This window comes from Chlorocebus sabaeus, chromosome 26 (genome assembly GCF_047675955.1).
Source record: "Chlorocebus sabaeus isolate Y175 chromosome 26, mChlSab1.0.hap1, whole genome shotgun sequence".
NCBI lineage: Eukaryota > Metazoa > Chordata > Mammalia > Primates > Cercopithecidae > Chlorocebus > Chlorocebus sabaeus.
In genome coordinates, this window is record NC_132929.1 from 44684308 (window position 1) to 44705589 (window position 21282).

Sequence of the window (21282 nt, forward strand, 5' to 3'; positions counted from 1 at the left end):
AGTAGTGTACCCAACTGCAGGTGCCTTTCCAAGTGCGGTCTCTTTCAAGGAGCAAATCAACAGAGACCCTTGTATGTATCCATTGCTTAGGCAAATGCTTTCTCCCCCTCCATCTAATAACAAGCATTTACTATCTTACAGTTTCTGTGAGTCAGGAATCTAAGCATGGCTCAACTGGGTGCCGCCATCGCTGGGTTTCTCAGGTGGTTGCAATCAAGATGTCAGCCGGGCTGTGGTCAACTCCAGGCTCACCTGGGGAGGATCTATTCCAAGTTCACTCACCTGATTGTTGTCAGGCCTCAGGTCCTTACCGGCTGTTGGCTGGAGACATCCATTCCTAAACATGTGGGTCCCTCTGTACAGCAGCTCACAACACGGCAGCTGGCTTCCCTAGGAGTGAGTAAGAGAGTGACGGGGGTGCCCAACATGAAAGCTGTAGCCTTTTTATGTACTAATCACCTAGGTGATAGGCCATCACTTTTGTTATATTCTATTCATCGGAATCAAGTCACTAAGTCAGCCCATACTCAAGCTAATTTTTACCCAGTACTTACCATATGCCAGATCCACGCACTTGGCTTCCTTCTGATCTAACCCCAGACCTGTCTGAGTTCAGAGGCCCTCGCTCAGCATTTCTGGGCTCTGCTGGTGAGCTGTCTGCCTGACTTGTCCACTCAAGTAGCTAAGTCAACTATAGCTGCGCAGCTGCTTTGGCCCCATGCTGGATGCACAGCGTGTCTAAAAAGTTTACGGTTTTCCCTGAACTGTTCTCTGGAAAGGAGACACGAGCAATCTCTGCAACCCCCAAAACCAGCCAGGAGGTTCTGTCTGCACACGGCAGCCCCCTCTTCTGTTCCCACAAATGTAATTCTGCGTCAGGAAAATGGACCTTACATCACCCTGAATCCAACCCCAATCTATGGCTCATGATCTCCTGTCCTTGAGTTTCCTTGGCTTTTGATATTCAAAGCCTGGCATTTTCACTAAAAACACACAACAAACGCGAACAAAACTTTTCACGTAAGCAGCAGCTCTTACAAAAGTTCTTTGTCTTTCAACCCTACTATGACGAAAAAAAGCAAAAACGAACAAACAAAATTCCAGCACCTCACTTAACTTCCAGGTTCAAGAATGTTGCTATCTTTCCATGAGGCAAGTGCATTAAGATGATCACTGATGTCTTAATGCAGGAAAAATGGTAATGGGGCAAGGAAGCCCAGGGAAGGTGGACTTCAGCTAATATCTTAAAATATGATCCACTACAACATCAGCATTTCTCCAAATGAGATATACTTTACGGGCGTCATTTTAATGGCTGTCAGATATTTTAACCAACAAATATAACCTACCTATTTTAGTCTCGTTAGGGTGCTATAAGAAAAATACCATAGACTGGGTGACTTAAACAGCAAACATTTATTTTCCACAATTGCAGGTTGGGAAGTCCAAGATGAATGTATGGGCAGATCCAGTGTCTGGTGGAGGTCTGCTTCCTGGGTCACAGATGGCCATCGTTGCTATAGCCTCACATGGGGTGCGAATGAGGGAACTCTCTGGGGTCTCTGTCATAAGGGCACTAACCTCGTTCATGATGGCTACACCTCCACGACCTAATCACCTCCCAAAGACTCCATCTCTTACTCATCACACAGGGGTTAGGACTTCAACATATGATTTTTTGGGGGAAACTCCAGCATGTATTCAGGATATAAAGAAAGAAAAAAATGAAAAGAATTTTGGGGGTCCACAAACATTTAGCCCATAATATTACCATTCTCTTGTATTTTATTTTTATATCATACATAACACATTATGATTATTTTAGGGCATAAAGTTGTCTCCCCCGAATTTATTTATTTTATTATTATTATTTTAGATGGAGTCTTCTTCTGTCGACCAGGATAGAGTGTAGTGGTACGATCTTGGCTCACTGCAACCTCCACCTCCTGGGTTCACCTCCTGCTTCAGCTTCCCAAGTAGCTGGGATTACAGGCACCTACCACCATGCCCGACTAATTTTTGTATTTTTAGTAGAGATGGGACTTCACCATGTTGGCCAGGCTGGTCTCGAACTCCTGACCTCAAGCGATCCACCCGCCTCAGCCTCCCAAAGTGCTGGGATTACAGGAGTGAGCCACCACTCCTGGCCCCCTGAATTTGTTATATAATTTATGTCACAGTATTTATATAACGTTAATGCTTTCGTTACATATTCCAAGTTGCTTTCCAAATACAGTCACGCACCATATAAGGATGTTTCAGTCAACAACAGACTGCCTATATAATGGTGGTCCCATAAGATTCTAATACTGTATGTTCACTCCACCCTTTCTATGTTTAGAAAGAAATATTGTATTATAATTGCATACAGTATTCAGTACAGTAACATGCTGTACACATTTCTAGATGGGTTATCCCATGTAACCTAGGTGTGAAGTAGGCTATACCATCGAGGTTTGTGTAAGTACACTCTACGATGTTTTCACAATGACTTATTTCTCAGAATGTGTCCCCATCATGAAGCAACCCATGGCTGTAGTTGCAACTGTTTGATTCTAGGATGCTGCTATATTTGGATTAAGCACATTAAAGACTTCTGCACCTTAACAAAGTTGTCCGTACTAGCTATCAGCACTTCATCACCTATTACTCTTTCCTCAACTCATTATGCTCTGACTTCTGCCCAAGCCACTCCACTGAAACTGCTTCTGCTAAGAATCTTGCTGCTAAATCTAAGTCCTTCTACTGTTTGCTCAGAAGCACTTAAGAGTCTTGAATTCCTCCTCTTCCATGACGCTTCTGTGCTTTCCTGGTTTTCCTCTCCCTACTTTTGGCCCCCTTTACAGGTCTATCCTCCTCTCTATAGTCTCCCATGTGTCCTAGGGACCTGTTCTAGGCCCAGTGGTCTTCTCCCTGTAAAGACTCTCCTTGGGCAGTCTCAGACATCCCCACTAGATGCTAATGCCTCTGAACGCTCCATTTCCATCTCAGCTCTCTTTGGGGTCCCACATCCATCCGCTCGCTGGACAAGCCCCTCCAGTAGGAGGTCTCAAACCCATCTCAATATAGCAGTGTTGAAAATGAAACTCTTCTTCTTTTTTCACTCCCGCAAGTACCCTCTGTTCCCATCTCAGTAAATGGCACCGCTACATATCCAGATGCTCAAGCCAGTTGTGGCATTGCTTCCTTCTCTTTCCTTTCCCACATTTAATCAATTCCCTAATCTTGTTGATGCCAGCTCTAAAGGTCTCTTAGATCTGTTCCCGTGTCCCGTGTCCTCTGCCACCATGAATCCAGAGCCCTATCATTCCATCCCTGGATTACTGAAGCAGCCTCCTCACTTGGCTCCTGGCCTCTAGTCTTGCTTCCCTCCAGTCCATTCTTGATGCTACAGGAAGAGTGAGCTTTCTGGAACACAAATCTAATCACAACCGTTCCCAGCTCAAAACCTGGCAGTAATCTTGTTCTGGTGCCTCAGACTAAAATCCAAGCCCCTTGCTTCCTGAGGCAGAGATTAGTGTATGTGAATTTTTAAAAATAACCATGCAGAAAAACAGATTCTTTGGGATGTGCAGTTCTGTGAATTTTTTTTTTTTTTTTTTTTTTTTGAGGTGGATTCTTGCTCTGTCATCCAGGCTGGAGTGCAGTGGCACGATCTCAGCTCACTGCAACCTCTGCTTCCTTGTTCACGCGATTCTCCTGCCTCAGTCTCCCAAGTAGCTGGGATTACAGGCGTATGTCACCACCCACGCCTGGCTAATTTTGTATTTTTAGTAGCCACGAAGTTTCACTATGTTGGCCAGGCTGGTCTCGAACTCCTGACCTCAGGTGGTCCGCCCACCTCGGCCTCCCAAAGTGCTGGGATTACAGGCGTGACACATGTATAGATTCTTGTGGCCGCCGCCATCTATCAGTCCCCGAAACACCCTCAGGCTATCCTTTCATAGTCCTACTCTCCCTCATCCCTACCCCTATCTTTTTAGGAATGTCAAAGAAATGGAATGTGATCTTTTGAAAAACAAAAACACCCAAACCCCTTACGGTGTTTTCAACGCCCTTGCCTACCTCTCCTCCCTCTCCTCCAACAACTGCCCACCCAGACCCCGCAATGCAACTCGCCGGAACTATGCTCAGTTCTTGGGGCGCTCCAGGCCGTACTCCACTTAGCCAAGCTCCCCGCCCGTTTCCGGGGGTGGGTTTCCACTGTGCGCCGCAGTACCTAGTGCTTCCCCCACTACAGCCCTTTCACGCTGTGATAATTGCCAGGTTATCTGCCTCTCTCATTACAGTTCCTTCCTCGCAGGGACCGCGTTTAAACCACGGCTGTATCCCTAGAGCGCAGGATGGGCTAAGCCCCACCCGCCCGGAAACAGCACCCCGCGCTCAGCAGCAGGGCGTCAAGACGTTCCCCGCCCGCGCCCGGCACAGACCTTCGGAGGCGGAACGAGCATGCGCACTAGCAAGGGGCGGGGCGCGCGCGGTCTCCCGCCCCCTGCACGAAGCCCCAGGAGGGGGCGGGCCTTGGCCGCTCGCTCTCTCCTTCCCTACACTGCTGCGCTTGCGCGCTGGGGACAACCGTTGCGGGGTGTCCCAGGGCCTGAGGCAGAACGGTCCTCAGCTGACACCTTCCCTTTCGGTCCTGAGGTTCCCGGCCTGGTAGCCCCAGGACGTTCCGGTCGCATGGCAGAGTGCTGCGGACGACGCCTATGAAGTCCTTAGTCCTTCTAGTTGAGCTGTTGCTATGGTCTTCGTCCGTGCCGGCTTATCCGAGTGAGTGACCGGCCTGAGGAGGCAGCGGACCGGGGACACCCTGGGGGAACCTCCCGAGCTCCGCGACCTCGAAGCCTAGCCCTTCTCCCTGGTCCCACATGCCTCCCTCCCCCACTGTCCATGGTCCTGGCCCCCACGCTGAGGAGTGTCCCTCTCCTCTCCTGGTCAGGGATCGCAGCGACTCAGGCGGCGGGGCCCAGATAAGACGGGAGGCGCCTGCGGGCCGTGGGCGCGGGTGGAATCCCCTCACCTGCCTCTGCTTCTCTGCCCACCCGGTCCTTCCCAACGCCAATTTGTGTTGGGCGTGTGACCGTGCAGGGGTCGGGTGGCTGCTGCCAGCCGGCCACGTCGCCAAGTGGCTGGCCAGCTAGGAATGATTTTTATATTTTCAAATGTAAATATGAAATGTACTCCTTCATGACGTGTGGGAAAGCATGACGCACACATTTCATTTTTCGTGAATAAAGTTTTATTGGAACACAACCACACTCATTCCTTTATGTATTGCCCATGGCTGCTTTCCCACGTTAGAAGGGCGGGGTTAAGTGGTTGCCACAGTCTGGCCTGCAAAGCCTGAAGTTTTTACTATCTGGCCCTGTGCAGAAAAAGGTTGACCCGTACGGTAAAACTTGGAGAGCATGTAGATTGTGGGTCGCGCTCTGGGACACTCACCTGAGGATGCGCTCCCAGAGAGCATGCTCGCGCACACAGCATTCAAAGCCTTAGTTAAGCAGGATTATAACTTAAGACTTGCCAAGGAGTAATTTTTGTCCCTCCCTGAAAGCTGAAAACCAATAAGGTCAAATTCAGGGGTGCTAAGACTTTACTATATTACCAATATCATGTGGACACCTTGAGGCACTTAGTATTTAAGTCAGGCATGTGAGACTTGCCTATTTAGTCTAACTGTAGTTCATTGTGGCATTTAGTAATGTTGCAGTTTGGTTTCACTTAATAAACACAATTTAACAGGTGTGAAAAAAGCACTATCGTGCATGCTGATTATGCAAATCTATATTTCAGAATTGCTAAATGATCCTAGTTAAAAATCAGATTTAAAAACTGAAAATACAACACAATCTAAATTATGAATAGTAGTGGGAAAAGTTCTAGATGAAGTGTCCTAGGTAACTAAAGTTAGCTCTTTAAATACTAGCACTTATGATTTATAGCTGTTTTTAATAAAAAGTTTTCTAACATTTTTCTTCCTTGACATAAAGGACCAGAACATAATGAAGATGCTATTGTCTTTTGGTGTCTGTTGATCATTATTACTAACACCAGTTATTGTATTTTGGTAGTTGTAGATCAGCAAGTCACAAGTGACTGACATGTATGGAGACTTGAATTGAAATGACTTTAACACTGTCACACAGTACACTCTGGGACGGTTGGGTAGGAGTCCCTGGACACCCACTTAACTCAGTGCAGTCTCTTACCTAACACTGTAAATTCCCCCTCTCCTCCTTCCCCCTTCCGCCTTCCCTCTTCTCCTCCCTCCCCCTTCCCTCCCTTTTTTTTTTTTTTTCCTGAGACAGGGTCTCACTCTCTGGCCCAGACTACAGTGCAGTGGCCGGATCTCGGCTCACCGCAACCTCTGCCTCCCAGGCTCAAGGGATTCTCTCGCCTCAGCCTCCTGAGTAGCTGGGATTACAGGCGCAGGCCACTACCGCCTGGCTAATTTTTGTATTTCTAGTAGGGACGGGGTTTCACCATGTTGTCCAGGCTGTTCTCGAGCTCCTGACCTCAAATGATCCATCCGCCTCGGCCTCCCAAAGTGCTGGGATTACAGGCTTGAGCCACTGTGCCTGGCCAGCCTGTTCTTTCTTTGCACCCTGTTTGCTAATCTTTCTTGGGAAGAAAGAAAAGCGTTGTAGGAAATGAAAAGACACTTCCCAGAAAAAGGAGTCATTTTGTGTTGAATATATAGATGTTATAAGACATAAGGAAACTATGTACAGGTTGTAATAATAGAAGATGTCTTGGAATATGTAATTACCTCTCTTCTACAGAAGTGGATTAAGGAATATATAGAGCAGGCAGTGGTACATGGCTGCTTTCTCTGTATGTCTCTCTACTTTTTCTCTAATTTATTTTTGTTTTTAAAGTAAGTATACCAAAAATAAATATATCATTGAGCTTGATGTAAACCAGCTATGCATTCTTTTATATGGCCACTATTCAAACAATTGTTGGCGAGATGCAAAAGGTAAGGCACATAGGTTTTTATAATGAAAAGTAGAGCTTTGACGCATTTTTTTCTAAACTAGTAGACAGTTTTGAGGTTATATTACACAACCATCACGGGTGGATTAAGTAACTGCATTTATTAAGTAACTGTATTAAGTAACTGCATTTATTGGAAACCTCAGTACTTCTTGTATCTGCCTATACCTTTCTAACAGGCCCAATCCAAGTTTAGCTAGTATTTGTTTAATCTAAATTCAGTTAGACATAAATGCAGCTTGGGTATAGAGAAGTGGGCACTCCTTTACATACACACACACACATCCTGATGGTGCTGGATAAACAGCGTTTTACTGTATAAAATTGTAATACATTCAGTTTCCTGTACCTGATTTTTCCATAGTTTTAAATACCTTCCCATTTTTAAATTTTTAAATGGGAAAGTATTTAATGTATTCCCTCTTTAATGTATTTACACTGTGCAACTTACTTTACTTCTTAATGAGAATTCTTTTTACTTTAAAAAAAAAAATGCACAGGCGGGGCACAGTGGCTTACTCCTGTAATCCCAGCACTTTGGGAGGCTGAGGCAGGCAGATCACCTGAGCCCAGAAATTCAAGACCAGCCTGGGCAACATGGCAAAACCCTGTCTTTACAAAAAATACAAAAATTAGCCAGATGTGGTGGGGCACGCCTGTAGTCCCAGCTATTCAGGAGGCTGAGGTGGGAGGATCACCTGACCCCAGGGGGTAGAGGTTGTAGTGAGCTGAGATGGCACCACTGTATTCTAGCCTGGCTGACAGAGCGAGACCTTGTCTCAAAAAAAAAAAAAAAAAGCACAGTAACTTTCAAAGTAATGTTAACATAATATAATAGTTATATATTTAAATAATAACTACTGTTAAAATTATATAATTTGCCTTTTATAATTTTAAGCCATCAAATATTCATGGATTGGGAGTGTAAACTAATTAAAATTAAAGTGTATTAATATTGATATATTAACATTTAAATTATTCAAAATTTGCATAATATTTATAAATAAAATTAAAATATTAATTTTGGGGTATCTCCCAAATAAATTATTTCCTTTAGATCATCTCTTGGTATAGACTAGGAAAAACAGGGTTAGTCTAGGATTACAAAAGCTCTTATTTCTAGATTGTTATTATAAGAAGGCTCAATATGTCAGTCTTTGGCTTCTGTCATTGTCTTTAGGAAGGATTTTGTCTTAATGAACCACACAAGGTAAGAGAATCTACCAGCAGCAATCGTTTGAATCTATCACGAAATAAATTAAAAGGAAAAGAATATTTCTTTTATTTCAAATACATTGTAAAGGTAAAGTTCACTGGGATCTGGTGCTGCAAGTTCACTTAGTGCCCAAGGCTATATAGCATTTAGAAGGGTCTCTTAAACCTGTGAAACTGTCAGGACACACTTTGTTAATGTTTGAGATAATGAGGAGCATGTCATCTAATAGGCAAGTGTCAAGAGAGTAGTCTGTGGGGGAGTAGCAGGAAGTTTCATTAGCTTGTCCACTGATGTTTTATGGGGAAAAAAGTCTTGTCTTTCTGTTCTTTTGATCCTATTATCCCTTAAATGGATATACTTTAATCTCTTGATAATATATGTGAAATTAAACTTAAGCAACAATTTTTTCATATCCAAATAAAATACTAGTTATTTGAAAAGAAAATCTTTTCTTTTTTTTTTTTTTGAGATGGAGTCTCGCTCTGTCGCCCAGGCTGGAGTGCAGTGGCGCGATCTTGGTTCACTGCAAGCTCTGCCTCCCGGGTTCAAGCCATTCTCCTGCGTCAGCCTCCCAAGTAGGTGGGACTACAGGCGCATGCCACAACGCCCGGCTAATTTTTTTTGGTATTTTTAGTAGAGACGGGGTTTCACCGTGTTAGCCAGGATGGTCTCGATCAACTGACCTCATGATCCGCCTGCTTCGGCCTCCCAAAGTGCTGGGATTACAGGCATGAGCCACCGCGCCCGGCCTTTTTTTTTTGTATCACTATATAGTTGAAGCATTTTAAAAACACACAATTTATTTAACCTAAGCATAGTTTTTTCTGAGGCTCAAATATTCATACCGCGACCATTTGGAGCCACTGTAAGCTGTCTTCTCTTGTTCTTTTGATAGGATCCTGTATATTTTTAAAGACTTCTTGTTTTCTGATGTTAACTGATTGTTCCAAGCCCCCTTTGTGTCTTTCCCATTCTGTGTCTTTCTCACTCTGAATGGAATTAACTGTCTTTCCAAGGGAATGGAGAACATGGTATGAGAGACCAAAGTGCTTGCGATACATTCTAGACTGCTGCAGTGGGGAAATATTGTTATTTTTGTCATTTTAGTGAACAGAACTAGAAGAGAGAGATTTAAAGTCATGAGTTTATTTTGGTTCCAATTATAACATTACTCATAGGATGCATCTTGATTTTTAACTCTTTATCCACACTAGAATTGTAACATCATTTAATGAGGCTATTTTGGTTGTCTATTGTGGAGTAAAAGACTGCTCCCCAAATTTATCATTTTTCATGATTCTTTGGGTTCACTAGACTCAGCTGGGCAGCTCCGCTTAATATGGTATAGCTGAGATCACTCACGCAGCTGCATTCAGCTGGAAATTCAAATGGATAGGAAAATCCAAGATGGCATCTCATCCTCCAGGGTCTTTACATGACTTCTCATCTTTCAGTACTCTAGCCCAAGTTTCTTTACACCATGGCAGCTTGCTTCCGAGAAGGAGATTTATAAACCCCAACATGGATGCTCTTACTAAGCCTATACTTTATCAAACTTGCTAATGTCCTGTAGGCCAAGACAAGTCACATCTGGCAAGCCCATATCCAGTGTGAGAAGACACTACCCGAGAACATGAATACCAGAAAGTGCAAAGTTACATTTCTTTAACTGGAACACTTGATTAATATGAACATAATTACTTGTTTATTTACCTGTCAGCAAAAATTAAGATTGGCATAATAATAAATTATAGGAAAATTGCTGGATAAGATTTAATATTTCCTTTTATGATCATTCCTTGAGTAGACCTCAGTAATTAAGCACAATTGTTAGTACTTTGACTTGGAAATACAGTACTTCAGCTCAGTTCGTTTTAAAATTTTAACCTTCATAAAAGCTCATTTTAATTTGAAGGTGTTGGATGTTTTAACTGGTAGTTCTTGCATGATGACAGCTTTCAGTTATTAATTCTTACTTTAGTACTTAACTGCTGCAGAATAAGGGAAGTTTATTCTTTATGAGTCCACTTCATGGCATATATAGAAAATACAAGCAATTTGTTCTCCAAAGTTACGGACATTCAGCCAGAGTGTGTGGACCATCTGTAAGTGATGGATGCTTGGGTATATGTTTAAGTTTTATATACATGAGTTCTTTTTGAATAAAGTTATTCTGTTTTCACTATATCATTGTAATAAAAATCCTAGTTATATTCAAATCTTTAACAAAATGAGCATCCACAATTCTTGGTTAAATTTTGGGTGCAATCAGCAGTTGCCATATCAAGGTTACTGGCCAAAGGTAAAGTAGAAATGTATGTGTATCTATACAATGGAATATTATTTGGCCATAAAAATGAAGTACTGATACAAGCTACAACATGGATGATCTTGAAGACATTATGCTAAGCATAAGAAGCCACTCACAAAAGGACACATATTGTATGATTCCATTTATATGAAATGTCTAGCATAGGAAATGCGTAGGTACAGAAAGTAGATTAGTGGTTGTCCAGGGGCTGGAGGATAGGGGATATGGGAAACGGGTTTTATTGTGGGGTGACAAAACTGCTTTAAACTTAGATTGTGGTGGTGATTGCACTACTCTGTGAACATACTGAAAATGATTGAATTACATACTTTAAGATAAATAAAAGGTAAATTATGGAGTTATTTTAATATTAAGGTTGTGATTTACTTACGTTAAAATTATGTCAATGAGGTGTTACTTTCGAGATTGATAAAATTCAATGAAAGGTAATTAGTAGGACTTAAGTTTATGTGATCTAAACTTATATTAGGCTATTTAGTAAGGGGCAGTTACAAGAAGTATGGGGGCTTTCTGAGAACTGGAGCTATTTTACCATGATGTTTATGATGTTATTTTATATAAACTTCACACTCAGAAATTTAGAAAGACGTAGTAAGCTGTGTCTTTTATTATAAAAAACTGCCTACTTTGCCTAAAATAAAAGAACATTCTTATTACTTATTTAAAATTTTCTCTTTAATAATTGTTAGACAATTAGCCAGAAACTGCTCCCCACACAATAGTTTTTAGACTAGCAGATTTATTTTTAAACATAACATGACGTCTAGTTTTCTTCCTCTGTATTCTTCTGTAGAAATGTTTTACCTGTGATTATTTTCTTAAGATAAATTACTAGAGGTGCAATTAATTTACATACCTTCCAGCATTCTGTTCATTCATTCAGTTATTCATTTAACAAATACTTTTTGACTGTCTAGTATGGTTCTAGGCACTGGGTAAAACAGAGTGTATAATGAACAAATTAGATGTGTCACAGCTCTCAAAGAGCTTACTAAGTGTAACAGTTAACAAACATTAAACAAACACAGTTAGAACTGTCTAAATTCTATAAAGAAAAGATCAGTATGCTAGAGAGAGACGAAAGAAGGATCTAGGAATTAAAAGGGGAGTGAGGATGGAACTTATTTTTTTTCCTTTATTTCTTCTAGACAAACAAACAAAAAAACCAGGATCCATGTGCAGAACGTGCAGTTTGTTACATAGGTATACGTGTGCCATGGTGGTTTGCTGCATCTACTGGCCCATCCTCAAAGTTCCCTCCCCTCACCCCCACCCACCAACAGGCCGTGGTGTGTGTTCTCCAGGGGCTGGGGGATAGGGGATATGGGAAATGGGTTTTTTTGTTCCCTCTGTGTAGGATGGAACTTATTTTACTAAGGAAGTAACATATACACATGCCAATCCTAGGTTTTATCATTTAAAAATATTTGCCTACTTGACTGGCAAAACAAAAATTATTTTTAATTTGCATATCTTTTATGAAAAATGAGTTTTAGCAAGTTTTCATGCAAATTGGCTTTTATGTTAGTCTCTTCCTCCTTTAATTGGTCATTCTATGAAAAGGAAATATATTTCACATGTATTATTTATTGAATGAAGTTTTACATTTTTATTTATTTATTTGTTATTTTATTTTATTTTTTTGAAACAGAGTTTCATTCTTGTCCCCCAGGCTGGAGTGCAATGGTGCAACCTTGGCTTACTGCAACCTCCACCTCCTGGGTTCAAGCGATTCTCCTGTCTCAGCCTTGAGAGCAGCTGGGACTACAGGCGTGTGTCACCATACCCAATTAATTTTTGTATTTTTAGTAGAGACAGGGTTTCACCATGTTGGCCAGGCTGGTCTTGAACTCCTGACCTCAGGTGACCGACCCACTCCCATCTCCCAAAGTGCTGAGATTACAGGCGTGGGCCACCAAGCCCAGCCTGAAGTTTTATATTTCATTGCTCATTTTAAATTATGATTTTATTATTTTCCTCATAATAAACTCAAAAGTAATTAACTTGCCTTTTATTTCTGTGTGAACCGGATTTATTTTTTTGTAAGTCATTGCCTGTCAGTTACTCATACTTTGTAGTAAGAAAACACTGTGGATTATTTTCAGTATTATTAGATACATCTTAATATGTGAAAGGGATGTGTTTTGGTCCATTTGATGATAGAACAAAATTTGGTCATATTTAAGTTAATTTAATTTTAATATTTACATGTAGTTTAAAATATTTTGGTCCAGTTGACAGCATAATTTCAGATATTGTATTTATTTATTTGATTTTATTTAATGTTCACATGTATTTTAAAACAGAGTAGTATCCCTGCAGAATAATTTTATCACAACACTAATACAGCTTTGCCAGCATCCTTGTATGATTTCTTTATGACAACATTGTGTAGTTGTTACAAGCACCTGCTTTGAAGTAAGGTAACCTGTGTTCAAATCCCATCCTTATAAGTTGAATATAATCTTAAGCAAATTGCTTATCCTTTCTAAGTATCTTCCTTTTCTTCTTTGACAAAGTACTTCTCACATTCAAAGTTCTGGGTATAGTGCCTGGCACATAATGATCATTCAATCAGTGGAAGCTATTAGGATCTTTTTTTTTTTTTTTTTTGATATGGCGTCTCGCTCTGTCACTCAGGCCTGAGTGCAGTGGCGCGATTTCAGCTCACTGCAAACTCCGCCTCCTGGATTCACGCCATTCTCCTGCCTCAGCCTCCCGTGTAGCTGGGACTACAGGCGCCCGCCACTGCACCAGGCTAATTTTTTGTATTTTTAGTAGAGACGGGGTTTCACTGTGTTAGCCAGGATCTCCTGACCTCATGATTGACCTGTCTCGGTCTCCCAAAGTGCTGGGATTACAGGCGTGAGCCACCGCGCCCGGCCTGCTATTTGGATTTTTTAAATCATTATCTTCCATTTCCCCTTTGGATTTCCTACCACTTTTGTTCCTACAGTTATTTAGTACCATTTTGTTTACCTTCTTATCACGTCTGTTGTGTGACAGTTCTTCCTGTACTATTTCAAGAAGAGAAGTGCAGGCAACCTCAGGCTCACCTTCAGGCCCCGTGTCTGAGATTCCAGCAAAATCCCAAGCCTGCTTAGCAGTTAGCCATCCTGCTTATAAGAGGCACTGGAGAGCAGCATCATGGTTTCCCAAGCTGGAGATTCTTACCTGAGCCAGAGCCATGTTCTAGGACATTGCCATGTTTGCCTGAATCACTTACTAGTAAAACTAGATGGGATATTATAAAGTATGCCAGTGTAGACTATGAATCTCCAAGTATAGTAACACAACTTCTAGCAGGATTGTCTGTTCTTTGTAAGAATTTGAATTTTGTTCAGCTTTCTAGCACCTCCTGAAGGATGGAGAAAAACAGGTTTTCACAGTGGCCACAGCCATCTGTAGGGACAGTTGAGGCTCCACTATCTTACTACCTTGACTGCAAACATTTTTATAAAGATCAAATTGATTTGCAAGAGCAGACCTGATTAGTAGAACTGACAAGGTCAACATGAAATAGGGAGATGTTTTAGGGGACAAAAGCAGGAGGTAGAAGGTGTATGGAGAGAGGATGGATTTAACAGTAGAAAAGTATGGAGCCAAGGGTACATGAAGAACAGAGGAAAATCGAGGTAGGAGGTAGGGCACTCTGTTGCTAGGCAGCCAAGAACAGGTTTTTGGGTGTTGCCTGAGTAACAATAGAAGGGAATAATAAATATTTCAGTTTGTTAAGGAATCAGCTAGTAGTATCTCCTTTTCCTGTCCTTTGGCACTCTGACTCACCTAATATCCACCTGGGTATCTTATTTACTACTTTGAGAAGAGGCAAGCTAAATGGTTTGAAAAGCAAGTGTTTAGCAGACTATAATCTAATGGCAATGTCTTTTTAAAAGTGTTGAAACCTTTGTTGGTTGTACATTTTAGATTTGCTTATTATAGTTTCTTACAATTAAAATATTTTTCAGATTTTAAAAAACATTTTATTATGGAAACATTTAAATATGTACACAAGTACAAAGAATTACATAATCTCCACATATTTGTAATAGCTTCAGTTATTACCATTATTAGCACTTCAATAGTTTTTGGGGAACAGGTGTTTTTTGGTTACATGGGTAAGTTCTTTAGTGGTGATTTCTAGCTTTAGTTATTATTAATTCATGATCAATCCTATTTCATTGATAGCTCTGCCCACATTCCTTTTCCTCTCACTTCCCTGGACACCCTCCCCAATTTCTTGGGCTTGGATTATGTAGAAGCAAATTCTAGACATCACATAATTTTATCGGCATTTACTAAAGCACTAAAATATAAGGACTTTATAAAACACAAAACAATGTAATTTTTTACTTACAAAAATAATTCCTTAATATTATCAAATATCTGGTTAGTGTTTTCTGATTGTCTTTCTCTTTTTCCAGTTTGATAGAATCAGAATTCAAGTAAGATTTATACATGTAACTTATTGATATACCTGTTAATTCTCTTTTAATCTATAGTTCTTCCTCCATCTCTGTTTTTTCCCTTGCAATTTAATTGTTGAAGAAACTGGGTCACACATCCTTTAGTTTCTCACAGTCTAGGTTTTGCTGTTTACATCCCCATGGTGTAGTTTAATATCTCCCTTATTGTCCTATATATTTTCTGTATATTGTTAGTTATATCTAGGGAGACCTACTGGATTCAGATTTGACTTTTTTTTTTTTGCAAGACTACTTCATAGGTGGTGTTGTGTTCTTCCATCAGGAAACACATAATGTCTGATTTTGTACCTTTTTAGATATACATAGTCATAGAAAATTATTGCAAAATTATCGTATTTTAATTATAAATGACTTTTTAAATTATTAGCTGGAATCATTTATAAATTGAAACCTTTCTTCCTTTTGAGCTACTTTTCCATATTCATTTGGGTCTATTTCTATATTTTCTGTTCTGCTCCATTCATCTGTTCATGGCCAATGCTATACTATTTTTCATAATAGAGGCTTTATAGTATATTTAAATATTTGATTTTAATATCTGATAGGGCTAGGCTTTGTTTTCCTGGCTGTTCTTATTTGTTTTTCCAAATAAACTTTATAATACATTTTTCTAACTCCAGAAAAAATTAATGACATTTTTAGAAACATATTAAATGTATAAATTAAAAGAGAAGATATGACATCTAAGCATCTTTATGATGTTGAATCTTCTCATCTGAGAGCATGGTATAGCTTTCTATTTGTTGATATTTATGTCTTCCAAAAGATTTTATTATATTCGTGTATTAGTTTGCTGTAGCTCCTATAACAAATTACCACAAACTTGATGGTTTAAAACAGCAAAAATTTATTCTCACAGTTCTAGAGGCCAGAAGTCTGGAATCCATTTCCCTGAGCCAAAACCAAGGCATAGTCTGGGCCATGCTCCCTCTGGAAGCTCAATGAAAAAATATGCTCCTTGCTGCTTCTAGTTTCTGGTGGCTGCCTACATTCCTTGACTTGTGGCCACATCAGTCTAATCTCTGCCTCTTCCTCCACATTACCTCTTCCTCTTCTGGGTGTGTGTCATATCTCTCTGTGTCTCTCTCTTGTGAGAACATTTGTGATTGGATTTAGGGTCCACCCAGGTAATCCAGAATAATTGCCCAATGTCAAGAAACTTAATTTAACCACATCTGCAAAGACCCTTCTTTCTTAAGGTAATATTTACAGGTTCTAGGGTGATATCTTTGAATATTCATTATTTAGCCTACTATAACTCTTCATATTGATTTTGGCATGTTTTTGATATTTTATGATTATGTATGTATATATAAAATTCCAGGCTGGAGTGTAGTGGAAAGATCATGGCTCACTGCAGCCTCAACCTCCCTAGGCTCAAGCAATCCTTTCACCTCAGCCTTCTCACTAGCTGGGATTACAGGCATGTGCCACCATGCCCAGCTAATTCTTGTACTTTTATAGAGTTGGGGTTTTACCATGTTTCCCAGGCTGGTCTTGAACCCCTGGGCTCAAGCCATCCACCTGCCTCGGCCTCTCAAAGTGCTGGGATTACAGGTGTGAATGAATGCACACAGCCAATATTTTGTTTCATTTTTCTGTTATGTAAACAACATCTTATTTCTCATATCTTCTAAGCAGTTTATATTTATATATTCATTTTGGTATATTGATTTTTATGACTTGCTATTTATGAAATTCTCTTACTAATTGTAATAGCTTTTCAATGGATTCTTTTGTGTCGTCTATTTATAATCCTATCATCTGTATATAAACATAGTTTTACCTCTTTCTTTCCAATTTTCATGTCTCTAATTATTTTCACTTGTCTAATTGCATTGACTAGTATCACCAACATGATGTTAAATATTAATAGAAATGAAGATATTAGGTATTCTTATCTTGTTCCTGTCTTTAGCGGAAAAGCTTTTACTGTTTCCCACTAAATAAGATACAAAGTATATTTTACTGTTCCTTTTACGGAACATGTTTTTCTATATAATGTTAAGGGAAATTTATATTTAAAATAAGAAATGTAAGCAGTTACCTTTATAAAGAATAATATCTTATGAGTGCTGTGTAACTTTGAAAGTGTTTTAAAATATCTAATTTATTTGGTTCTGTGAGAAAAAAAGGCAAGTGTAGTATCTTAGTTTTATAGTTAAGTGAATATCCAGATAAGTTAAATAATGACCTAAGGTAATGCTGCTATAAATTGGTAGAGCCAGGACCAGGATCAAATATTTTATTTTCACTGCACAAGCATATTCATTTTACCCAATATTTTCCTTCATGAAGACTCTGATTCGGGACAATGCATTTTATAAATATGAGTTTGCATAAATAAGTTATTTTCCTTTTAAAAATGTGATTTGCATACAATTTTTGTTTGCCATGAAAAAATAAAGGAGAAAAAATACTTGAAACTTAAAAAAATAAATGTGACTTATAATGGTTTACTATATTAAATGATTGGGGGGTGTGTGTGTGTGTGTGTGTGTGTGTTTAGGGAGTAAAACATTATAGTTAAAGTCTAAAGTCTCCTCTACTGACCAAATTGAGTCCCACTACCTCTCCTCAGATGCAACTGCCCATATAAGTTTAGTATATTATCATTCCAGTCCATTAAAAAAATCTGCAGTTCACAGACAAAATATATGATGCTATGTGAGTGATTTTAAAAAAGTATTATAAGGATAGCATCAAACTCCACTTTATGTTCTATACTTTCTTTTTCACTTATCATCATCATATGGATCTTAGGAGTATACAAGGCTTTTCTAAGCATTACATAAAATGAGAATTTATTTTTAGGATCAAGACTTCTGGACATGTGGTATCTTTCCACTAACCACACTGGCTCACTAAACTGTTCTCATTAAGAATTTTTTAAAATTTAGAAATATGGCTTCAATTTTGATTAAATATCTATCTGGTCTTTCTAAGTTGTAACAGAATAAAGAAGAGAGGAGAAACATGTAAATACAAGGCAGTTTTTGAGTATTTTGTACTTACCAAAAAGCTAAATAAAAGTGCCTCCTGAACAAAAAGTTTATTACTTTATTTAACCTGCAGGGGGATGGTTCAGGTAGGAGTAATGCATTAGTGTTTGGTAAACAGTGATTTACTTCCCTGAATTAAATCAATTTGTATACTTGAAAATGGCAAACCTTAAAACTGCACATAGTGAAAAATCACAGCACTTAAAATTAAAATACCGTGATTCAGGAGTAGTTGAACAGAATTCCAGAATATCTTAATATGTTACTATCTTTTCTGTTCTCCACGCTGGAAATGAGAGGCTTTACTGTTTAGTTGCTGCAAAATAGGAGTATAAATAGAACTACCTTTTTTTGGCTTATCAAAATATTTTATTTTAAGAGACCCCCCCAAAAAAAAGACTCTCCAAAAAAAGATGCCCCAACAATACTCTTGGGTTTTTTTTTTTTTTTTTTTTGGCCTTTTCTGTATTTTTTTTTTTAATCAACTAAACACAATTTGATGCTTAAAATAAAACTACTCCATGATTCAGGAGTAGTTGAACAGAATTCCAGAATATCTTAATACCTTATTTTCTTTTCTGTTCTCCACGTTGGAAATGAGAGGCTTTACTGCTCAGATGTTGCAAAATAGGAGTATAAATAGAACTACCTTTTGTTTTTTGCTTATTAAAATATTTTAGAAGACCCCTCAAAAAAAGACCCTCCACATTAGATAGATGCCCCAACAATACCCCTGGGCTTTTTTTGTCTTTTCTGTATTTTTTCCTTTTTAAGTCAACTAAAACAATTTGATACTTAAAATAAAAGACAGGAAATATTTCCTGAGTAGACTTTAGTTAAGAATATATATATATTTTTGATCCGGGGGCGGGTAAGGAGAAGTAAGGTGCCACCAGCGGTTCATGAAGTAGAACTACCATTTTGTTGTTAAGAGTGAAATGTTGATGATTTAGACCAGGAATTGACAAACTTTTTCTGTAAAGGGTCATACAGTATTTCCAGCTTTGCAGGTTATGTGGTCTCTTACAATTACTCTAGTGTTGCAGGCAAAAGCACCTGTAGATAATACATAAACAAATGGGCAAGACTCACTGGGTGCCAATAAAACGTTACTTAATAAAGCAGTTGAGTGGATATGAGTCACAGACTATAGTTAGATCTTTGAATGAAAATCTTTGATGAAAATATTGCATTTTCATCATACAGATACACTAGATGTAAATAACCTCACGAGCATAGAAAATAGTAAAATAATTAGAAAGTGATGAGTTTGGAATATTTATTACCTTTGCTTTTAATATAATTTATTGGATTGTAATGTAGATAAGTTAATTTTTAAATAATGTCTGTGTTTAACATCTGGCTCACAAAATTCATAAAAATTTAACAATGGGCTCTAGTGAACCAGTATAAGCCTACTCCAGCACACCACTGTGTTAGAGGACATAATCAAGAATTTTGGTTTAATAAGTTGCCTGTTGAATCATAAGTTATATGAGAGAATAAAAGCAAAAATCATAAGTTATATGGGAGAATAAAAGCAAAAATGTAGAGAGAATGGTGTCAATATGCAACTTTTGCACTAATCTTGCTCACCTGTTTTAATAAGAACCTGAAGAAATAATTTTGTTTATTTTAGTGAAAGTTGACTCTGTGTCAAAGGTGCTTTGCAAATTGGTTCTTTATTTCAATTTTTAAGTGATAGCATATGAAATAAATTTTGGTCAGTAGATTTTGTCAATGTGTTATATATAATAATAAATGTTACTTATTATTTGTTTGATTTCTTTTCCCTTAAGGCATAACTGTGTCACCTGATGAAGAACAAAACTTGAATCGTTATATACAAGTTTTAGAGAACCTAGTACTAAGTGTTCCCCCTAAGGAGCCAGGTCGTGAGAAAAAATCTAACTCTCCAAAACATGTTTATTCTATAGCATCGAAGGGATCAAAATTTAAGGAGCTAATTACACATGGAGACACATCAACTGAGAATGATGTTTTAACCAATCCTATCAGTGAAGAAACTACAACTTTCCCTACAGGAGACTTCACACCGGAAATAGGAAAGAAAAAACACATGGAAAGTACCCCATTCTGGTCGATCAAACCAAACAATGTTTCCATTGTTTTACATGCAGAGGAACCTTATATTGAAAAGGAAGAGCCAGAGCCAGAGCCAGAGCCAACTGCAAGACAAACTGAGGCACCAGGAATGTTGCCAGTTGTTACTGAATCATCTACAAGTCCATACAAGTCACCTGTCACTACTTCAGATAGGAGCACTGGCACTGAGATCTCTACAGAATCAGAAGATGTTCCTCAGCTCTCAGGTGAAACTGCAATAGAAAAATCCAAAGAACTAACGTTTGGAAAGCACCCAGAGAGTTGGAATAATGATGACATTTTGAAAAAAATTTTAGATATTAATTCACAAGTGCAACAGGCACTTCTTAGTGACACCAGCAACCCAGCATATAGAGAAGATATTGAAGCCTCTAAAGAGCACCTAAAACGAAGCCTTGCTCTAGCTGCAGCAGCAGAACATAAATTAGAAACAATGTATAAGTCCCAGTTATTGTCACCAGGACAAACAAGTAATAAAATTGATGATATTGAAACTGTTATTAACATGCTGTGTAATTCTAGATCTAAACTCTATGAATATTTAGATATTAAATATGTTCCACCAGAGATGAGAGAAGAAGCTGCTACAGTATTCAATACATTAAAAAATATGTGTAGATCAAGGAGAATCACAGCCTTACTAAAAGTTTATTAAACAATAATATAAAAATTTTAACCTACTTGATATTCCATGACAAAGTTGATAAGCAAACTGCATTTTTTCACAGGAGAAATAAGCATATTCGTAATTTCAAAAGTTGTATAAAAATATTTTCTATTGTAGTTCAATTGTGCCAACATCTTTATGTGTCATGTGTTATGAACAATTTTCATATGAGCTAAAAACCTAATTTAAAATAAAATTTTGATTCAGGAGTTTGTAGTTTTTTCTCATTAATTTTAAATGTTGTGAAGATCTTTACAATGTTTAAGCTTTGATTTTGCTTGAATATATTAGTTAAATTCATACATTTTATGAGTTAAGAGACTGTGTGCGCTCTCTATAGCTAGTTTTAAATAAAATAATTGTATATATATAAAGTGTAAAATTTTGGGGCATATGGTCTTTATTATTCTTTCAGATAATCTGAGTTTTCTGTCTTTTTAAATTTTTTTTTTTTT

The 21282-nt window shown here is 38.6% G+C and overlaps 1 protein-coding gene across 2 annotated transcripts; it reads left to right on the plus strand.

Annotated features, from left to right (window-relative positions):
* The first annotated feature begins 4548 nt into the window (after positions 1-4548).
* SPESP1 (sperm equatorial segment protein 1) lies at positions 4549-21033 on the plus strand. 2 transcript variants are annotated; one of them, XM_008016098.3, is made up of 2 exons: positions 4549-4770; positions 19971-21033. In XM_008016098.3, exons 1-2 carry the CDS (start codon positions 4707-4709, stop codon positions 20813-20815), a joined length of 909 nt encoding a protein of 302 aa, XP_008014289.3. In that variant the 5' UTR covers positions 4549-4706; the 3' UTR covers positions 20816-21033. The 2 variants fall into 2 exon arrangements, with proteins under 2 accessions (XP_008014289.3, XP_008014288.3); XM_008016097.3 differs by having other exon boundaries at positions 4550-4770; positions 19833-21033.
* The last annotated feature ends 249 nt before the right edge of the window (positions 21034-21282 follow it).